This window comes from Cordyceps javanica, chromosome 3, assembly GCF_051103115.1.
Source record: "Cordyceps javanica chromosome 3, complete sequence".
In the NCBI taxonomy this organism is placed as follows: Eukaryota; Fungi; Ascomycota; class Sordariomycetes; order Hypocreales; family Cordycipitaceae; genus Cordyceps; species Cordyceps javanica.
Window position 1 is genome coordinate 1,999,627 of NC_139297.1, and position 22,990 is coordinate 2,022,616.

Genomic DNA, 22,990 nt, shown 5'->3' on the forward strand with positions numbered 1-22,990 from the left:
GCCTTGTTTTGTTTTTGCTTTTGTGTTCGGTGAAGCGTGGCTGACAGGATTCGACAACGGTGCAGGCGCTACATGTGGTGCGTACATGCTGGGCCTTGTTGGTGCATGACTATTCTCACCTGCGTCGGAAGGGGACCCTGACTTTGTAGAGCTGGATAAAGATCTGAGTGGATGGATACCATCCAACGTCACCAAATTCAGCATAGATGGTAATTGGACGGCAATGCTGCCGAGATTCAAGGACAGGCGAAAGCTTCTCCGCTCAGCCTCAGCTTGGACCATTCCGCCTGGCTTCCGGCGCGTAGGGTAACTTGTAATTAGCTCTAGATTCGCTACCGGCGACTGATCACCAGAAACCGAGGAAGCAGATATGATATTTGGCGGAGGGCGTTTGCTTGGTAGCACGAGAAAGGTTTCCCAGCGCGGAGTCCAAAACCAGAGTTTGGTAAACCCGGGCGATACCGGCTGAATTACTCGTCTTTCTAAAGCAGCTTTAATGAGGCGAGATCTTGCGAACTCCATGGGTGACAGACGCGGTAACGCAACTTTCCACAGTACGGGTCCTTCATCCGATCCGTCAGCTTTCGGATTCGAGGGAGTCGGGCAGGGACTATCGACGCTCTGCCGTCGACTGCTGGGTGCGCTCTGAGACGGGATAATATTCAAAAGTTCACTGCTTGTCGGTTCAAACGGCAATTGGTAGTTGTAGCTGGGTTGGAGCTCTGGGCTAGAAATGACAGATCTTGAGCTTCTTCTAAAGGGCATCTTGAGCTTGCGCGGTGTTTTGGTGAGCTCTGTTGCGCTGAGTGTTGACGGCGCGGCGCTGTCTGTACCTGAGATGTCTCGCGTCGCCAAGCTTGACTTTGATCTTATGCGCCGCACAATTTTCTCAAAGTTGCTCGGTGTCGAATTCGAATGGAGAGCCTCGGGGATCGAGGGCAGAGGCGGCACTGGTGGCACTGGTGTGTCTGAGCCTTTTCGACCGAACCGTCGTCTTTTGCTCTTGTCCCGTGCAGGCTTCAGACTTTCGGCTACTTCTTCCTCCATTTCATTCTCAGAGTCAAAGTTGTACTAGAAGTTGCGACTCCGGAGCTGTCTAGGGAGCAAAAGGCCAAGCTGAATCAGTTCGCGAGGTGACATGTTCAAGTGTTTAGCGAGCGGGTGCTGCACAAACTCATGGCGCGATAGGTCATTGGGATATGTGAGAATGGGAGCGGCGTCGACATCTCCGGCAAAAGCCGCACCGTCGGTTTTGGCCGCCGAGATTTCGCGGCCCGGCATTCCTCTCAGCAGCGGCGAGCGTTGAGCGGCGCACCAGGTTTGAGAAGACAGCGACTGGCCGGAAGCGATGGAGAAATGAGAACTCTGAACGCTTGCCTCGAAGTCGGATTTGTCGCCGGCAAAAAGTGAGGAGGAGTTTGGGGATGGAAACGCGCTAGACCTGGACGAGCTTGTCAAAAAAGGACTTTCAGCTGGAGTCTCTGAAGCGCAACTGCTGCTTCCTCGGCAGCCAAGCGAGTGAAGAGTAGAAAGACATAGTATTTCCATCTTTTTGAATTCCTCATTATAGCGCAGGAGTGCGCCCCTAGCTTCGGAATAACTAGGAATGCTGCACCAAGAGAAGAGACGGGTCTGCAGTGCCCGCCACTTGGTCATGTCGGTTGTATTATCAAGCATCAAGTGCTCATAAACAGAAAAGCGAATGTTCTCGCGCAAACCATTAGAATACAAAGACAACGACAGTGCTAGATCCAAGTTTGCTGCGGCAATAGGGGGGAAGAGAGCGTTGAGCTTTGCCATGATTTGTTCCTTCGGTGTATGCAGCCTTGGATCAAGGCTATGGACCAAGATCTAAAAGAGAGTATTAGCAGCTGGTAGAATTTTTTGACAAGATTTACTAACAGCTGCTCGAAAACCCATATGAAAAAGACCGTAATGAAGAGTAGCAGCGTTGTGTAGCTCGTCGAGAAGAGATGGCTGAGTGACATCCATCATGGCCGCCGACATTTCGCGCTTGACGGTGTTGATGAGAACTATGCGGTGCTTTTCTACTTGGTCCAAGGCCACAATTCCATGCATGGAACATTCGTAATAGATACCTCCGTCTCGAAGCTCGTCTCTAAAGACGACTCGTGTTGCCTCGAGGATGGCTTTGCGGGGATTGAGGCTGTAGAAAGCATTGCTGCCTGCCCATTGGAGGGAAGGGCACTGAAAAAGTGATGTATGAATACGCTCATTATGGTCAAAAGAACGCAGCCGACTTTGGATCGCCTTTGTAAATTCGCAGTGATGTTTGGAGCAAGACAGGTTGTCGATTCTGAGCAGTTCGCGCAGGCGGCCGATTTCTTGGTGCAGCCAGCGTTCTTCAATTTCGAGAGCACCAGGAAGCATCATGAATGCATTGAATCTGCAGGGGAAAAAAGCAAGCAATTTTGTCCGCAAAGCGCAAGTTTGGGGAATCTATATGAAACGTGTGTTGTGGTGTACATGGCTTGGAAGGTTGATTGAATGAACCATGAGATTCCCCAGATGCTGAGATGGGTGAGATGAGAAATAGGGTAAGCGAGCGTATCCCAAGATCGGGTTATGTGCGCTAAAACGAGGCGGGAAAGATGATGTTTCGAGTTGGAAGAAAGTGAGGGGCAGTGTTACATGGCAGTGAGCTTTTTTTGCAAGGTGAGGCGCGATATGAGACGTAAGTGATTTACAGCCGAAGAAGAGCAGGATGATGACGGCATGATCTTTCTGCGCATAGTGGGAAGGCTATGTGATGGCCGGTTGAATATATCAAGGCAGGCAAGTACTTAAGTGATTGCTTGGGATGGTGATGCTGATGGAGCTGGATCCGATGATGGTGAAGAAGCAAAAATAAGGTTGGGCGCTAGCCGGGGTGGGGACGAGGGGGGCTTTTAATTGAGGCCCCAGCAAACCTCCCTCTTATGAATACCCAGGCATCCAGGTACGTAGTTACTGGTAGGAACCAGTAAGTACCTTAGTAGGTACTCAGTAAGTAAGCCAGCCATCCAGCTTACCGTTGGCAGCGGGTCACAGACGAGTGGGCTACAGTGAGTTGCAGTGGATGGCGAACGCTTTTGGTAGGTGTACTTGGCGATGCTGGGCACCCACTGTCAGCTCACCTGCTGAGTGCCTAGGTACTCGTACCAGCAGGGGAGCATGTCCTGGAGGACACCAGGGTCCCCGCTAATCTCGCTACCAATAACCAATACCCATGCCCTGCCACTTCAGGTAGTCTGGCGACCAGCGCAGCAGCCCCTTTGCACAGACCATCGTCGCTCGTACTGGTGCGCGTGTCCTCGGCAGAGTTTAACGCCAACCGCCTCTCCTTGCGTGCATCTTTGTTTGTCTGTAAAATCTAGAATTGACTGTAACCTCAAAGGCTTGGTGGTGCTATGCCGTCTGCCGTCACCGAGTGAGGTCTTGGCAACATCAAGGTAGCGATGAGTACACAAAGGCTTGTACCTGGAACCGCCACGCGTTTGTTGGCGAGGAGCACGGCGAGGCCTCCGACATGGCCACGCAGGGCATGCGCGTTCTCGACGCAGAGCTCAAAGCGAAACGGTACGTCTAGATTTAGCGAGGCGTCTAGTCAATTTAATTGCACAAGTCCTCTATCCAGTTGGTTGCCAAACTGCAGCTAATACTGAACCACGACAGACTGCAAGGCTGAGACAGCTACAGGTGGCAGCACCAAGGCGAGCAATGGCAGGGCTCAAGCGGAACCATCGGTGGCATCCAAGATGGCAGAGTCCGCCGCAACCACATTTGCCTCCATTCTTGTACTGGGTCTCGGGTTTGCTGCTGCGGGATACATTTACCACAGAAGTTACAAGATGCTTGTGGTAACCAAGATGGTACGCGCCTTCGAGCCTGGTGACCCTGTCCTTGATCTTGCTGCTGTAGGCAAAGACTTGCCGTCCCATCGTGAGGCAAATGAAGAACGATGGGTCCACCGCTCAGAGCAGAGCATTGTCGATGCCATTGTCGATGGACGTGACATTGGCCACTATTTCCTCATGATTGGCGAGAAGGGCACTGGTAAGAGCAGCATGCTACTCGAAGCCATGCGCAAGATTGACGGCGACGGCGTCTCCATGTTTGAGGCCCATGCCGACCTCGAAGTCGTCCGCCTCCGCCTCGGAAAAGCCCTCAACTACGAGTTTCATGAGGACTACATTGGCGGCTACTTTAGCGAGCGCGGCCCTCGCGAGTCGACTGCCCTGCTGGACATCGAGCGCGCCCTCAACAAACTTGAAAAGGTGGCGATGAAGCTGCTTAAGAAGCGCCGAAAGCCGCTGATCCTCATCGTCAATCAGATGCATCTCCTGCGCGACGATGACGATGGCCGCGATCTCATTGAGCTACTGCAACAGCGCGCCGAGCAGTGGGCCGCCACTAACCTTGTTACCATGATCTTCAACTCGGACGACTATTGGGTCTATGAGCGGCTGAAACAGCTTGCCACCCGAATGGAAGTGCTTCCCATCACCGATCTTCCCAAGCAGCAGGCGGTGAGCGCTTTGAAAAAGTACCGTCAACGCTACTGGGGCGAGTCACTCGATACCAACCAGCTCGAGCAGGTTTACGATCGAGTTGGTGGACGGCTGAATTTCTTAAACAAGGTTGCGAAGAGCAAGGATATGTTGGCGACATGCGAGAGCATCAAGGATATTGAGAAGAGGTGGTTCCTGAACCAGTGCTGGATTCTCGGCATGGAAATGGACGACGATGTCATGGATCAGCAAAAGTGGGCGGTAAGTAGCTGTGCTGTGTGGACACCAGCTTCAAGAGCACATTAACTGATTGGAAATTAGGCTGCCGCCATGGTTCTGGCGCAGGCATTGGTGGCCAAAGAAAAAGACATGGACCTGACATACGACCCCGTCATCGGCCATTTACTGCCTTCCTTCCCATTCCATGTTGCCCAAGAGCTAATGACGCGATGCGACTTTATCCGTAAACTTGACAGCCTCAACCTCTTCAGTATCACAAGCAAGGCAGATGTGCGAGCCAGCAGCGTCCCGATGCATCGTGCGTTCCAAGAGATTTGCAGCGAGCCCGACTTCGACAAGCACCTGGAGCTAACTATCCAGCGCATTGCCGACATTGAGAGCTTGGGCAGAACACGTGAGCTGGTCGCCAAGGATCTCGTTCTCGGTGGTCATTATGAGATTGAGACTGGCCGCAAGGGAATCACGGTGCGGATAAAGGAAGCTGAGAGCAAGGAGGAGTAAGCGTTCAAGGCGCTTGGATCTACATGCTGAGCGCCCTATTGGGTCCTACAAAAACATTTCTTTATGTATCATGGTTGGGAATAGAGCTGATTTTGAATATCAACACAGACAGACTTCGCTGTCGCAATCTTGACTTCTTTTGTTTGCGCTATTGTAGCGCGTGCGTGATACGAAAGTACGGTAACTGCGTTGGTGGAGATTCTTGACGTCTGAGCAGACGGGCTCCTGGTGGTGGCTAGCTAGATAGATAGCCAGAGGATTTCGGGGGGCGAGGCGTTGAGGGAGGGGGAAATTATTTTCAATCACAATTCATGAAAGTGATCTTGTACAACATATGCACCCGGTGCCACCCAAGATGCGACCGTGAACACCTCCCTACTACCGTCATTATGCTACGACCCAGCCTCCTCGATCCCGATGTACTGATAAGTAAAGTAGCGACTGATGAAAGGTAGGAAGGTCGCAAATAATCTAGGTACTGAGTTTGTGCCTCGATCTTCAGGCATAAATTGCGGCGTGTGCGCGGCCGGCCCTACCCTGCAGTGGTGGCAGCTTCCCAGCCAACCAACTGGCGAGACTTCGACGCGCCTCCAATTTTCAGGCGCCACATCCACCTGTCCACTGGCTTATGCAGAGCCCGCCTTCCCCAGCAACCGCTATCCACATTGGATCCTTGCAAAATTGAACTGTCGCTGCTTTTCCGCTTCCATGTCTTCCACCAGCAAATGGGGTGATTCGCGTGGTTTCGCATCAACATTGCTCTCTCTTATGCGATCCCAATCATCTCCGACCAGAGACGACCTCTCGGCTGCACCATCCTCCAGCTCCAAAAAGCACCGGCATCGCAAACGCCGCGACCGCGACCGCGACCGCGACCGCGAGCCTGAGTACCAACAAGACCCTGTTGACGCCGACGGAATGGCGGCCGCGTCGCAAGAACTCCCGCCCCTTCGCGATGACTACGAGGCCAGCGAGGGAGAGGCCGACTTTGGCGCATTAGAGGTGTTTGACAGCAACGCCGCCGCCTCGTCCCAGGCCATCGAGCCCCCATCTCCGAAGAAGAAACGGCGCGACAGGAAGGAAAGGAACGAGCACAACAGCGCCACCAAGGCGCAGAGACGCGCGCGCAGACACTCCAGCTCTGTCAATGGCAACGATGATGCTGATGAGTCTGTCGTGACGCCCGCTTCACTTTCGAAGAAGAAGCGCAAGAATTCCGATTTCTCCGACAGCAAGGACCGGAAGAAACGCAAGTCGAATGCTGCCGTTGATAGCATCCCCGAGGAGCAGTCTCAATCACAGTCCCCTACATCGCCATCTATAGCACATTCTCACCACAGCCGTCTGTTGGACGACACTGCCGGCCCCAGCGGTGTCGAAGCTGACGAAATGGACCGCGATGTTGAAGCTGTAGCGCGAGAGGCTTGGCAAGAACACATTAACAAGCAGGCGTCGCAGCAGCAAGATACTAATGTGGCGGACGCCGTTCTTGTCGCTACAGAAGTGCCAGAAGAGGTGCCAGAACAAGCGCCAGAAGGAGCGCCAGAACAAGCGCCAGAAGAGGTGCCAGGAGAGGAGCCAGAAAAGGCGCCGGAGAGTGCGGCAGAAGAGGCACCAGCAGATGGACAGGCAGTACCATCGCCACGACGCGCACGCTCCACGCGCAAGAAGTCAAAGCCAACATACTTCGATCAGCCTGTCACTGACGCCTCACTCGAAGCATTCGAGCAGCTCCCATCCCCTTCGTCCATAACGCCCAAGCCCCGACGCATGAAGAGTGCTGCGGCTAAGAAGGGACCCAGACGCCAACGGAAAGCTGATAGATTGAAAGATCTATTCAACGAGCCAGCTCCCCGGTCGTCCTACACTCAAGGCAAATTTAGCGAGGCGGAATTGTCTCGCATTGCCCATGCCATTGAAAGCTTCAGAGCCGAATACGATATGGAACAGCGCGAGGTCAACGAGGTATGTATCCTTCTCAACGCGGCACGATTACTGGAACCTAATGCATTTTCTGCAGATGATTCAAGCCCCTGGTGGAACTTCTGCCGGAGAAGCCCACGCTCAGCTCTGGCTTCGCATTTTTGCCGAATGCCCCGACCGCCACAGACAAAAAGTTATCAACATTGCTCGAAAGAAGTTCCACAATTTTGTTGCACGAGGCACTTGGACGTTTGAACAAGATAACGAACTATCTGGTCTTATCAACCAACATGGCACCAAATGGGCACACATTGCCGGCATTATCAACCGCCATCCGGAAGATATTCGCGATCGTTATCGAAACTACCTCGTCTGTGGCGGCGCGCAGAAGAAAGAACCTTGGTCTGACGAGGAGGAGGCGCGCCTGACGCAGTTGATCCAAGATGCCATGAAGGATATCGACGAGATACGTGAAAAGGATCCGACCAAGGAGATTTTGAAGAGACCGTACGAGGAACTTGTCGACTGGCAGAACATCAGCGAGCTCATGGAACGTACGAGAAGTCGGTTGCAGTGTATCACGAAGTGGAAGTCGATGAACTTGCGGATTCAGACCCAGGACAAGTTGGCTTCAACTGAACCTGACTCCAACATCTCTTTTCGACTTGACAAGGCCCGCCGTCAACTCGAAGATATGCCTGAGACTGAAAAATATCGTCTAGTGCTGGCCATCAACTCTACATCAGCCTCTCCTACTGACAAGGTCCCATGGCAAAAGCTGTGCGACAAGCAGTTCCGCAACCTGTGGCATCGTTCCACGCTAGAACTCGTGTGGAGTCGTCTAGTCAAGTCCGTCCCTGGTTCAGCTATGAGAACTGTGCGGGAATGTGCTCAATTTCTTGTGGACGCGTACGATCAAGCTGGCGAACTTCCGAACATTGCCGGCGCGGGCTGGGACGACGAAGAGGAGATGCAACTCATCTCTCAAGTTCCATTTGGAAAGACGGAGGAGAACCGTCAAGCCGTCAGCGCTGAGACACTCACCAAGGAGGATATGCAAGGCGATGAAGAGGAACCTTCGCCGGAGACTCAGGAAATGCAAATCGATCCTGCCTTGGATGCGCTCTCTGAGGTTCCACAGTCTGCCAAAGCTACTCCGGCGAAGAGGACACAAAATGGAAAGCGACCTTCATCGGCGAGGAAACCTAGGAGGCCTGTTGAGCCAATTGAGGAGTCTGCTGGCATCTTTGTCGACAACGACGAGGGCAATGGGGACGGATTCCTTGAAAACAATATACACAAGCGCAAGACAGCGAGCAAGAAGGGCAAAACCATCGAAGCGTCTGTAGAATCATCGTCGGACATGGACGATATGGAAGACGTCCCAGCTCGCGTGGAGGCTCAATGACGAGCTAGTTTGGACTGTGGCGGCTAACCTGACAGAATTTTTGTTTCATTTTCGTCGATGGCTGTCGGCTTAAGCACGTCGGACTTTTGAATGTGGCGTTTTGCGGTTCGTTCTTTGATACTTTGCCTTTCTTTTCTTTTTGTTCCCCTTTCTAGATTTGCTATTTGCTGGTCGGAGAGGATTGGTCTGTTTTACGAATGTTGTGAGAAGCCAGCGAAATCAGAGAGACAAGAGTACCATAGGAAATAAGGGAAAACAAACAAATGTCCAAAATTCAGTATATCGGCGCGATTATTGGAATAGCAGTAGCATATGTACTTTAGAGTTTATCAGAATGGGCGAAGTTTTCTGTGCTTCATATCCCAAGTCTCGTTCTTTGTCGGTTTATGAACAATAAGAGGCTCGTCTTTGCATAAGGGTCACTTTGAACAGTACTGGTGTCCCTGAAATCTGGGAGCAGATTTCTTGAACACTTGAGTACGTGTTGTAATTGCCCTGCTGGGTGTGCGTGGCGTATTGTGAGCGTTGCAGTTGTGCTCTTCTATGCAGCCTACAACAGCATGGGCAAGGCGACCAAGGGCAGTTTGCTGAATTCTCTTACTACCTATAGATCCCTCTGATCCTTGTCAGGTACTCTATCGCCGAGTGTGTAAGTATATACATGTGTGGTTCTGGACGGCTACCTTGTTTGAGTACTACTGATACTTAAGGTACTTACTGTAAGTAGGTAGTGATTGACTAGGTAGGTAGGTACTAAACTAGGTACCTTACTTAAGTACTTAGTTAGCTGCTAGGTTAGCGGGTAGATACAGGTAGGTAGGTAGGTAGCTACCAGCGGCGGCGGGCGGGTAGCAGAATGAAACAGGATAAAATAAATAGGCAAACCTGCGGAGTATTTTGTGATAATATCATTGTCCCGGGATACTATCTGATGGTTGCGTGCCTGATGAGTCGTAGAAAAATGATTAAATTTTAATTACATGGGGACGGCATAAGTACCAGTAGTGTCTCGGTCAACATAGCAGTCAACTTAATAAGGTGCCAAACTACGTACCGACCTGTAGCCACATTCAGCACGTGGATCCCCTTCGCCCCCAACCACATAGTAATCATTAACTAGCAGACTAGGTACCTACATACCTAGACACCTGGGCAGGGAGGTAGATAGGCCAGCCTGGGGAAGGATTGCGCGCACCTCTACCCTGCCATCAGCAGATCTAGGTATTGCGATAGTCTCAATCGGTTGATCTGGCGATAATCACTTGATTCACTCCGCCCCATCTTGCGGCCAAGCTATGGATAAGGCGCACAAGGGGACGACCGTGGCAGTGGTCGGCCTCGGTAAGAGCCAAACCTTTTAGCCCCCTTGACTGTCTAGCTTAATTACAGGCCGAAGAGAAGAAGGGGAAGCAGAAAGGCGAGGCTAACTTTTTCCCATAGGAGGAATGGGCATAGCGGCAGTCAAGAACTTGATCGAGGAGAACTTTGAGGTCACTGGCTTTGATAAGAGCGCATACTATGGGGGCTTGTGGCACTTTACAGAGGACAAGGCAACTTTGAGTATCCTCGAATGTAAGTAAGGTGGCATAATGTATGAAATCCAACAATGTAGATTGTCAATACTGACTGTCAACCAGCCACACAGGCCAATATCCCTATTGAACGAGTAAGCCCCATGCGGCTCGAAGCTTCGCAGCCTAGACTGACCAGCGAGACCAGATGTGCTATACCGACTTTCCCTTTCCAAGAGGTAGATGCAAATCCCACATCCTGATTCATTCATCGCCGTGCCGATCTAATGCATGCCAGATACCCCGACGCACTGTTCCGCAAAAGAGGTGGAAAAATACATAGAATCGTACGTAGAGCACTTTCAGCTCGCGCCGCACTTTAGGCTCAATACCCGTATCACGCACATTTCGGAAATTGAAGAGACGGGGCAGTGGAAAATTGACATTGAGGGAGCTCCGTCACAGTACTTTGACAAGGTCGTTATGGCTACTGGCCCGCATGCCAAGGCCACTGCCTTTCAGCTCGAGGGCCAGAACCTGTTTGCTGGTGAGGTGATGCACTCGCAGCAATTTAAAAGGTATGTAATCAGGATTGTCGTATGCCCATACATGCAGCTAATCTAGGAACATCCTTAGAGCCTCTGACTATGCTGGTAAAAGGGTTGTTGTCGCAGGCATAGGCAATACCAGTGCCGACATTGCCATTGATTTGGTAGGAGTCGCTTCAAAGGTGTACCTGTCTCATACCCGAGGAGCGCATGTCGTACGTTGAATACTAAGAGAGTCATGTCCACACAACCCTTCTGACAGGCTTGCTGCAGCTACCCCGCGAACTCAAGGGCGTCCCCGCGACCAGCGTCCTCACCCACCGTCTGATCCGGCTGCAAGGCACCATTGACTGGCTCTTCCCGCGGCTGCGCGACGTCATCAGCGGCCGCGTGCTGCGCAACATCACCGCTTCCGTCTTTGGGGCGCTGGACCCGGCGTGGGGGCTCGACGACGCGCCGCCCGCCACCGTCACCAACCCAATTATCAACGACGCCCTGATCCCGAACCTGCGCGCCGGCCGGGTCACCTCTACCGCGGGCGTCAGCCGCATCACCGGCCCGACGACGGTCGAGCTCGCCGACGGCTCCACGATACAGGCCGACGTGGTCGTCTGCTGCGTCGGCTACGAGAACAACTACGACCTGCTCGACGACCGCGTCAACCCGATGCGGCACGCCGACGCCGCCTGGGACACCGCCTCCGGGGCGCGGGGCCGGCCCCTGCCGCGGCTCTACCAGAACGTCTTCTCCCTCGACCGGCCCGACTCGCTGGCGTTTGTCGGCTGCGTGTGGTTCGCGACCGGCGCCTTCACCGTCGCGGACCTGACGAGCATGTGCGTCGCGCAGGTGTGGCGCGGCCGGTCACGGCTCCCGCCGCAGCGGGCCATGGAGCGCTGGATGGACGGGCAGGCCGCGTACGTGACGGGCCTCGCTCGCCGCGCCACCATCGTTCCCGCGACCGTCAACATGCGCGCCTGGCTCGTCTGGGCCGACGAGACGGCCGGCCTCGGCGTCGAGCGCCACGTGGGCCCGTGGTGCGGGTGGGCGTCTTGGGCGTTTTGGTGGCGCGAGAGGCGGCTTTACAGGATGATTGAGACGGGCGTCTTCACTTCGGCTGTCTGGCGGCTGTTTCCGGGGAACAAGAGAAAGGCGTGGAGTGGTGCGAGGGCCGAGGTGCAGAGGCTGAACGAGAAGCATGAAGCGAACTTGGCCCGGTATAAGGACAGTAACTAGTGAGAGGTCAAGGTGTTTTTTTGCGCCTCGTTCCCTTCGTTAATCTTCCCTTTGCGTCGCGGAAGTTACCCTATACCGTGACAAGTCATGCTGCTACCCGGCACCCACTGTAACACGCAGCCATATAAGCCATAACTGGATTTTTAAGTTATTCTCGCAATATGAATCAATACCTAGTCGTCTCCAAGTCGACGTAACAGTTGCAGAAGTTAGGAGTCTGCTGCGCGTTTGTGACCGCACGGGCAGGGAAAACCCCAAGAACACAGGAATCATGACCATTGTCTGCAGAGGAGTGTTACAAGGTCAACACTACGGGCCACTAATGTTCTAGTTAGACACTGTCCATACTGGCAATAAATTGAAACTCGAATACAGTATTACAGGAAGAGCATGTTCAACACCAAATCTTTACAATTCTAAAAGGTTTCTAGCTAATCGCTGTTTCAATTCCAAGAGGATAGACTACATAATATAAATATGCAAAAGCTCCCACGCAGATATCACAAAAAACCTTGCAGCACTCGCGCGCCAGATAGACAGAACCGGGGTATTCGATTATCTAAGGAATGTCAGCCAGGCTCCATCATACGCAGTCAAGTCTTGGGCACGTACAGTAACAGCTGGCAATAGCTGAAAGGGGATTTACTGCTCGCTGTGCAGCAGGCGGCGGAGGATACCGGCAAGGCCGCCAGGGTTGGTGTTGCCAACACCACCGGGGAGAGTGTTGCCGATACCACCGGGGGTGGTGTTGGTAGGGCCGACATTGCCAACACCACCGGTGAGAGTGTTGCCGATACCGCCGGGGAGAGCAGTGCCAGCGGCATCTCCGAGAGCGCCATCGATGGCATCCGCGATGGGGTCGGTGATGCCCTCGATGGTGTCACCCAGGCCATCGGGAACGGCCTTGGCAAGACCATGGACAGCGCCACGAACGGCACCCAGAGGGGAGGCGGCGGCAACGCCGAGCAGAGCAGCAACAATGGCGAACTTCATAATGAAGGTGGATTAAGTTTGGTTGAGAAAAGAGTGTGGGAGAAAGACTGGCTGTAAAGTTGATGGACTGGTAGGAGAGAAGGAGACCGAACGAGGGTGCTTCACCCAGCTTATATAGTTATCCCGGGCATGTACCCAAAGACACAACATGCCAGGGCAGATCCGCGGCAAAGCAGCCCTCCCGCAGTAATAGGGCTGCTACTGGAAGCTGCAGCCCCCGGCGACGATGCAGTGTCTCAATAGCCTGACGATCGTGAGACATTTGGAGTGATGCGGAATGTCGGTTGATACTCGTTCGCGGCGTGAGAGCCCTCGCCAGGAATGCAGTAATGAGCTGCTCAAATATGAAGGGCCAAGTTCGCGATTGCATCTACGAATGGAGTAAAGAAGAAAAATGTCGGTTGGATGTTGTTCGCGCGGATCCCTCCCAAAGCAGGCTCCTTCTGGAGAATGTGGGGAGCCGCTGCATAGCAAGAGGAGGATAGGGCAGGTCATTCACTTTTTTGCTCTGGCCATCGTAGATTGTTCATACGCTAGTCTGGAATATGGATAGATCAGTGATGGTAGGAGACGACTCTCCGCACCACCGATGATGCGAATTCTGGTATAAACAGGACCAACCAACAGTCGCGATCATGGCGCGGCGCTAATAAAGCCGCTCCAGTAGCCCGCCAATCGAGCACACGACAACCAAAAAGCGTCGAGTACGAGGAAACGGAATGGCATCGAAGAAGAGGAAGAAGAAGAAGGAGCGATAGCACAGACAAGAGAACTCTTGTAGTTGTTGCAAAATTACTATTATTCTGCACAATTTAATGCGTATTAAATTTGTGCTTTTTCTCGCACCAATGACACCATACATGGTCCGCCTGTCGACTTCATCCCAGTCACCTCAAGCCTCCACCTTTCGCCCGCCTCCGCCTTGAGCGACGCAACCGCAACCTTGTTGACCTCGACTCGCTCGACCCTTTTGGCCTCATTATCCTGTGGCCGGGCGTCTTGCGTATCGATACCTGCGTAATCTCGCTTCAGAGCCATTCACGTTTCGTATTACTCCTGATTGGCGGTGCTATTCAAACCAGGCCACCGCAACTGGTCAGCCCGCCCGCTCGCCCGCCCGCCCACGCCGACGACCGAGCTACATTTTTCTCCTCCACCATCGACCTCGCCATCCGATATCAGCGTACAATGTTTGGACGGCAATGATTCTTCACCTCGCGTCACGAGCGCCGATGCTCTGCTCCCGCTACGGGATAGCATCGGCGCGCATCCGCCCGCAGTGGCCGCCACCGAGCTCAATCTCGGCCTCTCAGCCGATCCAGACGCTTCGAACGACTGCTGCAACACGGCGACCGCAGGCGCCCCCGCCCAAGACCACGACCCCGAACACGATAAAGACGACGATGGTAGCCCCGCAAGCTACGAAGCCGGCCGGCAAGGCCACGGCATCGGCGGCCAAGAACAAGGATCCGCTGGCGATGCCGGAAAAGACTGTCACGGAACAACGCAAGGCTGACTGGGCCATCATGAAGGAGATGTCGCGGTACCTCTGGCCCAAGGACAACCTTGGCACGAAGCTGCGCGTGAGCCTGGCCGTGGCGCTACTCATCGGTGCCAAGGTCCTCAACGTGCAGGTGCCCTTTTACTTCAAGAGCATCGTCGACTCGATGAACATTGACGTGGCAGCCGTCGGCGGCACAGCAACGACTGTGGCGGGCGCCATGATTGTGGCCTACGGCGCCTCCCGCATCGGCGCGACCGTGTTCCAAGAGCTGCGCAATGCCGTCTTCGCATCCGTCGCGCAGAAGGCGATCCGATCCGTGGCCCGCAACGTCTTTGACCACCTGCTGCGCCTGGACCTGGCCTTCCACCTGTCCAAGCAGACGGGCGGCCTGACGCGTGCGATTGACCGTGGTACCAAGGGCATCAGCTTCCTGCTCACCAGCATGGTCTTCCACATCCTACCCACAGCGCTGGAAATCAGCATGGTCTGCGGCATTCTGACCTGGCAGTACGGCGCCAAATTTGCAGCGGTGACGGCGTTGACCATGGTTGGATACACGGCCTTTACGATCTGGACGACGGCGTGGCGCACCAAATTTCGTCGCCAGGCTAATGCGGCCGACAATAGAGCTTCCACGGTGGCTGTCGACTCGCTCATCAACTACGAGGCGGTCAAATACTTCAACAACGAAAAGTTCGAGGTGGCCCGCTACGACAAGGCCCTGAAAGAATACGAAAAAAGCTCCATCAAGGTGGCTACTTCGCTGGCGTTCCTCAACAGTGGCCAAAACATCATCTTCTCGTCTGCCCTCACAGCAATGATGTACTTTGCCGCTGACGGCGTTGCCAAAGGCAGCCTGACGGTTGGTGACCTGGTCATGGTCAACCAGCTCGTGTTCCAGCTGTCTGTGCCGCTCAACTTTCTCGGCTCAGTTTACCGAGAGCTGCGACAGTCTTTGCTCGACATGGAGACGCTGTTCAACCTGCAAAAGGTCAACGTCAGTATCACTGACAAGCCTGGCGCCAAGGAGCTGGCTCTGACCAAGGGCGGTGAGATCAGGTTTGAGAATGTCAACTTTGGCTACCATCCAGACAGGCCCATCTTGCAGAACCTTAGCCTTACTATACCGGCTGGCAAAAAGGTTGCGATTGTCGGGCCTAGTGGCTGCGGAAAGTCGACGCTGCTGCGGTTGCTATTCCGTTCCTACGATACTCAAGGCGGCCGCATTCTCATCGACGACCAAGACATTCGGGATGTCCAGGTTGACTCTCTGAGGCAAGCCATCGGCGTTGTGCCACAGGATACGCCGCTCTTCAACGACACTGTCGAGCACAACATCCGTTACGGCTCCATCGACGCGACTCACGAGCAGGTGGTGGCCGCCGCGCAGCGCGCTCGCATCCACGACACGATTGAAAAATTCCCCGAGGGCTATGACACCAAGGTCGGCGAGCGCGGTCTGATGATTTCCGGCGGCGAGAAGCAGCGCTTAGCCATGAGCCGCCTGCTGCTCAAGGACCCGCCGCTGCTCTTCTTTGACGAGGCCACCAGCGCGCTGGACACGCATACGGAACAGGCCCTCATGGTCAACATCAACGGCATCCTGCGTGAAAAGGGCCGCACAAGTGTCTTTGTTGCGCATAGACTGCGCACAATTTTTGACTCGGACCTTATTATCGTCCTCAAAGAGGGCCAGGTGGCAGAGATGGGCACCCACCGGGAGCTGATTGATAGAGCTGGTGTCTATGCCGAGCTGTGGAGTGGTGAGTCCTCCCCCCCTTCCCCCCCTTGTTCTGATGGCAATAGCTCGTGTCCATGGGCCAATACATTCTTTTTTTTGCGCTAACGTACTCGATGATAGCTCAAGAGACTCTTTTCAACGACGACGGGACCGACAGACTGGAAGCGACGGCGAGTACCAGCAAGGCCAAGAAGTAGAATGCCAAGGTCCACAAGGACGACATTTGTATATAGAACATAAAGCCGCAAAATCTACCTTTTATTTACATTGTAGATCCACCACTTCTGTTCTTGGCGTTCCGGGAACAATGCTCCGTAAATCAATTACTACATTAGGCAGTCAAGTGCGATGAAGGTGTGTGGGCAACGGTCGAGTATCCAGCAGCAAGTCAGGGTATTGTGACAACTCATTGGTGGAAATATGGGGATGCGGCGTAACATTGGTTCAGCGGCAATATCCGGCAAAACGTTGTCAAATAGAATCCAGCTGAGGCTGCGAACTATTCCGAGTCATGGGGGGGGGGGGGTTGGAAAATTTATCTGATGGGTCGTGAGGCCCGCATGGCGCATCTGATTAGATTAGATGAGTGGCCAAGGTTCGAAATAGGTTGAATTTTAGCTCGTGTAAGCCCAACTCTAGCGTAAGAGAAAAAAAAACACATGGATAGAAACGCTAAATTGCCAGGGTTTCGTCCTTCCGTCAGTCGAGCCTTCGGCATTTCCTTTTCCTCACTGAGAAGGGCAGCTAAGGGATAAGTAGAGAGGTTGTTCCGCTTCGGAGCCTTTTGGTGCCTCCCGTGTTTTGAACTACGGCTCAGTTACAATACGAAGCACATCTCAAAGCTCAAGAAGAGCAGTCTCTTCGAGCAGTCTCTTCCCCCCCCAGCATGTCTGAAGCCAAGCAGGTAGACATTGAAGCCGCCACGGCCGCGGCGCCGCCAGGCCGAGACTCGGGCTCCGGCGACGAGCAGACGGACCGCAGCAAGGCGGCGCTCGCGACGTCGTCGGTGGGCGACGTGGTGCAGTCCAAGGGCGTGACGAGGATGGAGGCCGTGTACCGGGAGGCGCGGACGGACCGCAAGACGTTCTACCTGGTCGGGGCGTCGGTGCTGGTGTGCGCGTGGGCGTACTCGCTCGACACGTCGACGACGTCGTACTACAGCATCGACGCCTCGTCGTACTACAAGCAGCACAGCACCGTGCTGTCGACGCTGTCCATCGCCACCAGCATCATCGGCGCCGTCAGCAAGCCCTTCATGGCCAAGTTCTCCGACATCACGTCCCGCCCGTACACGTACCTGCTCGCGCTCGCCTTCTACGCCGTCGGCTACGTCGTCGCCGCCACGTCCCGCAGCATCGCGGCCTACATTGTCGGCGAGGTGTTTGTCGCCGTGGGCGGCTCCGGGCTGGACCTGATCAACGACATCATCGTGGCGGACCTGACGCCGCTCGAGTGGCGCGGGTTCGTCTCGTCGCTGCTGTCGACGCCGTTCATCATCAACACCTGGTTCTCGGGCAAGATTGTCGAGGCCATGTCCTCCCGGGGTCAGTGGCGATGGTATGTAGTCCTGAGGCGGGAAAGTCTTTTCGTCATCATCATCATCATCATCAGCACTCACAATTCATGGAAAACAAGAAAGCTCAATACTGACATGGAAACTTAGGGGCTACGGCATGTTTGCCATCATCATGCCCGTGGCGCTCGGCCCCGCCATCGCCGTGCTCATCTACCTGGACCGCAAGGCCAAGAAGCACGGGCTCGTCAACATGGCGTCGAGCAACGCGGCACGGCGCGCGGCCGCCGACGCGCTCGCCGAGAAGCAGGACCGCAGCAGCCCGCGGGGGCTCGTCGTCGCCGCCGCCGCCACCGGGCCGCAGGAGCCGTGGGCCCGCGCGCTCCTGCGCAACTGGCACGAGATTGACGCCTTTGGCCTCATCATCCTGGGCTTTGGCTGGTCGCTGCTGCTACTGCCCTTCTCGCTCAAGACGTACGCGGAGCACGGCTGGCGGAACCCGTCTATGATTGCCATGATGGTCGTGGGCGGCGTGCTGCTGATTGCGTACGTCGTGTACGAGATGAAATGGGCCAAGATGCCGAGCGCGCCGCGCCGTCTGGTGTTTAACAAGACCTTTATCATGTCCATCATTATCGACAGTTTCTACTTTTGTAAGCTCATTCGATTCCGACATGTTATTCAATTTTTTTTCTTCTCCAGCTAACCAAAACCCTCCTTCTTCTTTAATTAAAAAAACAGTCGCCGGAAATATGCGCGGGCTGTACTGGAGCTCCTACGTGCTCGTGGCCAAGCCGTGGAGCCAGCAGGAGTGGGTGTACTACGGAAACACGATGACGCTCGCGCTGTGCATCTTTGGCCCCATCACCGGCCTGCTGCAGCGCTGGACGCACCGCTACAAGGCGATCCAGCTGTCCGGGCTGTGCCTCAAGATCATCGGCATGGGGATTCTGCTCTCGGGCCGACGGGCCACCGACAACACGGCGGCCATGGTGCTGTCGATGCTGCTCATCGGTGCCGGCGGCGCCATGTCGGTCGTGGGCACGCGCGTGGCCTCGCAGGCGTGCGTGCCGCACCAGGACGTCGCGCTCGCCATCTCGCTGCTGTCGCTGTGGTCCAAGATTGGCAGCGCCGTGGGCGGCGCCGTCGTCGCCGTCATCTGGTCCTCGCAGATGCCGGGCCAGCTGCGCGCCCACCTGCCCGCGGGCACGCCCGAGGCCACCGTCAAGAAGATCTTTGGCAACGTCAAGGCGGCGCGCACCCTCTACGCCTTTGACAGCCCCATGCGCCGGGGCATCATCGAGGCGTACCGGCGCACGCTGTTCTACTGCCTCGCGCCGGCGCTGGCGCTGGCCTTTGTCCCGCTCGTCGCCGCCTGCTTCCAGACCAACTTTTACCTCGGCAAGCAGCAAAACGCCGTGACCAACGTCGGCAATGACGGGCAGCCGCTGAGCGAAGAGGAGCAGAACCCGCCGCCGCTGCCGCCGGCGACGTCGAAGAAGGAAAGGTTTCTGCGATTCTGGGGCGGGCAAAGTGCAGCTCCGGCCCGGCGGTCGTAGTATCTATACTGAGCTGACGGATCGATTGTCAAGGCTCACTTCGTTTTGGAAAAGTGCTGCGGCACGTAGACCGAGTACTAATAAAGCCGGCCTGCTAGCGGCCTAACAGGGGAAGATCTTGTCGTTTATCCAATGCCCTGCAAGCCATAGTCTATGACCTTTTTTCCAAGTCACTCATCTTTCTGCTAGCGAAATATGAAGCCAATCGTCAAGATCCGTCCCTATTTTGTGTACGCTAGATGACAAGTTCTCGGGAAACCTCATGCAATTGCGCCTTCTCACTTATGGATCCGCTGCGGAGTATCTTGCCTCGGACTGGCAAAGCGCACCCGGAGTGACGCCTTATTATTGCCTAGATGTGGTGTGGGGGACGACGTGCAAATGAGCCAATATGATTTGGCGTATTTGCTGCTTAATAATGGGTAGCCCAATGCAGGAGCACCTCTACTTATCTTGTACACGAGTTGATAGCCGTTATTGGAGCGGGGGAACGTTGGACCTACACACACGCCTCCCCACAAACGGCTCTTTTTTCCTTTCTTATTACCTAGCTGAGCATCGCCATCACGCATCATGCCGCTGAGCGAGGCCGAGCGCGCGGCGCACCTCAAGGAGGCGCAGACTAAGGCGGTGGCGCTGTTTAAGGAGATTGAGGAGACGCTGATCCGGCCGGGGGTGAGCGACAAGACGCTGAGCGCGGAGATTGCGGCGCTGGGCCGGGAGCGGCACGGGCTCGAGACGCACTGGCACAAGCGCATCGTGCGCAGCGGGCCCAACACGCTGGCGGCGTACAAGGAGAACCCGCCGGACCGCGTCATCGGGGCCGACGACATCCTGGTCGTCGACCTGGGCCCCGTCTTCGAGGCGTGGGAGGCCGACTTTGGGCGGACGTACGTGCTGGGCCGGGACCCGCGCAAGCTCAGGGTGCGCGACGCGCTGGAGCCCCTGTGGCGCGCCGTCAAGGCCGAGTACGACCGGCGGCCCGAGATGACGGGGGCCGAGCTCTTCGCCATCGCCAAGAGCGCGGGCGAGGCGCAGGGCTGGACCTGGGGCGCGCCCATTGCCGGGCACATTGTGGGATCGTTCCCGCACGAGCGTATCCCGCAGGACCAGTGGCCGCTCTACATTGCCGAGGCCAACACGACGTCCATGCGAACGGTGGGGAAAGATGGGTACATGAGGCAGTGGATTTTGGAAATTTATCTGCACGACAAGGAGGGACAGTTTGGCGGCTTCTTTGAGCAGTTGCTGACTGTTGATTGAAGTCAATTATTATGTAGAGTTTAATGATAATAGTACAAAACGCATTCATCGATGCGTGAGAGCTGCGTAAAAGCGGCTGGGTAAGAATTAGTTGAAACGTTGGCATCATGACTGCATGATCTCTTGAGTGCGGAAAAAATAATAAAAAAAAAAGTGTGAACCCCATATTCCTGAACGTATTGGCGACCAACATGATTGCAATTCACCATGAGTGACGTCGTCGAACTGCCTGGTTAGTTGTAAGTTGCGGGTAGCTAAAAGGGAAAAAAAAAAGGGGTGCGCAAGTGGTCAACAAGAAGCAGCGAGGGCATGTTGTCGCACTAGTTTTCTAAGGTTTGGACCGGAAGGACAGAATCGTCGATGCATCTCGATCTACTCGTCGGCAGCAACGATCATCTGGGCTCTTGACGTCACCGGGGCCCCATCCAAGAAGGCGCGCAGCTGGAGGGCTTTTAGCTCCGTCTCGCCAGTCGCGGCATCGGCGACAACGGGGACCAGCTCGACGACGTTGAACTCGGCGACGCGGACCTCGACGGCCTCGGGATCGTCGCGAAAGGTCGAGATGCTGGTGGACTCGTACATGACGGTGCGGCGGCCGGAGCCGTCGCGGGCGGCGACGTCCCAGGCCATGCGGACGTCGTGGTGGAAGCGGGTGAGGCGCTCGGCGCGCTTGGGCAGCATCTGGAGGACGTCGACGGCCTGGAGCGCGGGGCCGCCGTTCATGATGAAGGTGGCGCCCGGGGCGAGGTAGTGAATGAGGTCCGGCTGGCCGCCGCGGGCGGCGTCAAAGGGGCCGAGGGAGTCGAGGGCCGGCAGCAGGCGTCGGAGAAAGAGCAGCCCCGGGGAGGCCGTGTCCGGGATAGCATCATAAGGGCCGCAGTGCACGTGGGCGTCTGTCATGGCCGTGGGCGCAGGACGCCGGGGAGGCCGTCAAGCTCGCGGGTCAAGGTGCGGCAGCGAGAGCATGGGGAGCTGCAGGCTTGCGTGTGCGGAGAGAAAGAGATGGAGGAAGAGAGACGGACAGTGAGAGAGGGAGTGAGGGAGAAAGGGAGAGAGAGAAAAGAGATGTGTGTGAATGTGTGTGTTTGAGTGCGGCGGGAGTGATTTTGAAGCAGCCCGACAAAGGTTACAGGGACGAGGTGTGCCGCGAGAAGGGTAGCAGGGCCTGAATACTAAGTAATTCGAGAAAAAGCAAATTGCTGCAGAATGCCGTCACGTGGCAGGCGGTTGGCAGGTAGGCACAGGTTGATCGGCGCAAAAAAGAAAGAGAGAAAAACGTGTCAAGGGGTGCGCGCTACAACGCAAAAAGAAAAAAAGAAAAAAAGTACGAAGCCAGAGCAGGGTCCCGGCCCAGAGCGAGATGAGTCGTTCAGACAGGTGACGGGACGAGTAAGTACCAGTAATAGTAAGAGCCCAACAGAGAGGACCGGGGCGCGTTCCGGGCGACTTGCATGACATCAACGGTCTTAGCAAGGATAACTGTAAGCCGTCTTGGGGTGGGAAATCAAAAGGAGTACTGGTAAGTATCAGTAAAGTGGGAGGCGGAGGAGCCTCTCTCTCTCTTAGCAGCGGATACCTCCATGTTCGGATGGATGGATGGGCACGTATTTGTAGCCGTGTTAGTGCTTGCTTCGCGTATTCATGTCTCCCGCTTGTGACGAGTACGGGAGAGGCCGTGCTGCGGGAACGAGCCGCGGCAGTTGAAAGTGCGCTCGAGCATGGAGGGAGGGGATGGAGATGCATGTTGAGGTGTCGATTTGGATAAGAAATCATCCAGGCCTCTGCTTGAAAATTAACAAGTACATCAAGTTAGCACCCAGCGCCAGGTAACTAGGCGCGCCTTGCCCAAGCACCGCGGTAGTAGGTGAGACGCTCCCGTAGGCACCTGCTTGGGGACCTACCGAGTAACCTACTTAGCCGTACCTACCTTACCCTGTTAGCAAGGTGCTTACTGACCTACGGTACCTAGTTGCCTACTAAGGTACTTAGGTAGTAGAGTAGACCGCAGGTGCCGGAATACCCTTGAAAACTCTCCTCCTACACTCAACGTACTCAGTACAAACAAAAGCATCCGTTGACCGTTGCCTCAAACGCCCTTCAAGCCAGATGGTCCCATTGCCATGAAATCTGTCAGCCATGACATGGCCAATTTTTAACCCATCATCCACTGTTGTTCCCTTGACCCGACGCTCTGTGACTCGATGGTGCACTGGCGAGCCAATCCACACAAACAGGCTGTTCATGGAGAAATCATCGCTGCCGTTCTGGCCGAGTCCCTGCCTTGCAATGCACGAAAATCATCCAACGCTTATAAGCACTTGTCAATTGACTCATAAGCAGAGTCATGATTGATTTCGAATCGGCTGCTGTCATGATTTGATTTTTATCCTCCAACTTGGCCTCCCTAATTAGGTAGGCAAGCAAGCAGAGGAGATTGATTAGTAGGCAGCCTGGTGGGGCTGCCCCGTCCCTCCCCCAAGCCACCCAAGCCACCCAAGCCACCCACTGGTGAGCAGCCCTTTGTCAGTGACTCACTGTGTCA

At 55.1% G+C, this 22,990-nt stretch overlaps 9 protein-coding genes across 9 annotated transcripts; 6 read left to right on the plus strand and 3 right to left on the minus strand.

Moving 5' to 3' along the window:
- Window positions 1–1,071: 1,071 nt before the first annotated feature.
- V2A60_004808 (uncharacterized protein) lies at window positions 1,072–2,391 on the minus strand (the record flags this gene model as incomplete). The annotated part of the gene is made up of 2 exons (XM_083256122.1): window positions 1,072–1,851; window positions 1,903–2,391. The coding sequence occupies 2 exons, from the start codon at window positions 2,389–2,391 to the stop codon at window positions 1,072–1,074; spliced, it is 1,269 nt and encodes a 422-aa protein (XP_083112248.1).
- Window positions 2,392–3,410: 1,019 nt separating this feature from the next.
- On the plus strand, window positions 3,411–5,252 carry V2A60_004809 (ATP-binding protein; the record flags this gene model as incomplete). The annotated part of the gene is made up of 5 exons (XM_083256123.1): window positions 3,411–3,415; window positions 3,457–3,579; window positions 3,626–3,636; window positions 3,676–4,772; window positions 4,833–5,252. The coding sequence occupies 5 exons, from the start codon at window positions 3,411–3,413 to the stop codon at window positions 5,250–5,252; spliced, it is 1,656 nt and encodes a 551-aa protein (XP_083112249.1).
- Window positions 5,253–5,960: 708 nt separating this feature from the next.
- Window positions 5,961–8,583, plus strand: V2A60_004810 (uncharacterized protein; the record flags this gene model as incomplete). The annotated part of the gene is made up of 2 exons (XM_083256124.1): window positions 5,961–7,217; window positions 7,273–8,583. The coding sequence occupies 2 exons, from the start codon at window positions 5,961–5,963 to the stop codon at window positions 8,581–8,583; spliced, it is 2,568 nt and encodes an 855-aa protein (XP_083112250.1).
- A 1,295-nt stretch (window positions 8,584–9,878) lies between these two features.
- On the plus strand, window positions 9,879–11,875 carry V2A60_004811 (flavin-containing monooxygenase; the record flags this gene model as incomplete). Its single annotated transcript, XM_083256125.1, has 7 exons — window positions 9,879–9,924; window positions 10,024–10,155; window positions 10,221–10,249; window positions 10,303–10,333; window positions 10,393–10,672; window positions 10,731–10,857; window positions 10,916–11,875. The coding sequence occupies 7 exons, from the start codon at window positions 9,879–9,881 to the stop codon at window positions 11,873–11,875; spliced, it is 1,605 nt and encodes a 534-aa protein (XP_083112251.1).
- A 642-nt stretch (window positions 11,876–12,517) lies between these two features.
- Window positions 12,518–12,868, minus strand: V2A60_004812 (uncharacterized protein; the record flags this gene model as incomplete). Its single annotated transcript, XM_083256126.1, has 1 exon — window positions 12,518–12,868. One exon carries the CDS (start codon window positions 12,866–12,868, stop codon window positions 12,518–12,520), a length of 351 nt encoding a protein of 116 aa, XP_083112252.1.
- Window positions 12,869–14,070: 1,202 nt separating this feature from the next.
- On the plus strand, window positions 14,071–16,310 carry V2A60_004813 (ATP-binding cassette Fe/S cluster precursor transporter ATM1; the record flags this gene model as incomplete). Its single annotated transcript, XM_083256127.1, has 2 exons — window positions 14,071–16,135; window positions 16,234–16,310. The coding sequence occupies 2 exons, from the start codon at window positions 14,071–14,073 to the stop codon at window positions 16,308–16,310; spliced, it is 2,142 nt and encodes a 713-aa protein (XP_083112253.1).
- Window positions 16,311–16,999: 689 nt separating this feature from the next.
- V2A60_004814 (uncharacterized protein) lies at window positions 17,000–19,185 on the plus strand (the record flags this gene model as incomplete). Its single annotated transcript, XM_083256128.1, has 3 exons — window positions 17,000–17,670; window positions 17,777–18,279; window positions 18,368–19,185. The coding sequence occupies 3 exons, from the start codon at window positions 17,000–17,002 to the stop codon at window positions 19,183–19,185; spliced, it is 1,992 nt and encodes a 663-aa protein (XP_083112254.1).
- Window positions 19,186–19,758: 573 nt separating this feature from the next.
- Window positions 19,759–20,448, plus strand: V2A60_004815 (peptidase M24, structural domain-containing protein; the record flags this gene model as incomplete). Its single annotated transcript, XM_083256129.1, has 1 exon — window positions 19,759–20,448. One exon carries the CDS (start codon window positions 19,759–19,761, stop codon window positions 20,446–20,448), a length of 690 nt encoding a protein of 229 aa, XP_083112255.1.
- Window positions 20,449–20,820: 372 nt separating this feature from the next.
- V2A60_004816 (uncharacterized protein) lies at window positions 20,821–21,348 on the minus strand (the record flags this gene model as incomplete). Its single annotated transcript, XM_083256130.1, has 1 exon — window positions 20,821–21,348. The coding sequence occupies one exon, from the start codon at window positions 21,346–21,348 to the stop codon at window positions 20,821–20,823; it is 528 nt and encodes a 175-aa protein (XP_083112256.1).
- Window positions 21,349–22,990: the final 1,642 nt, after the last annotated feature.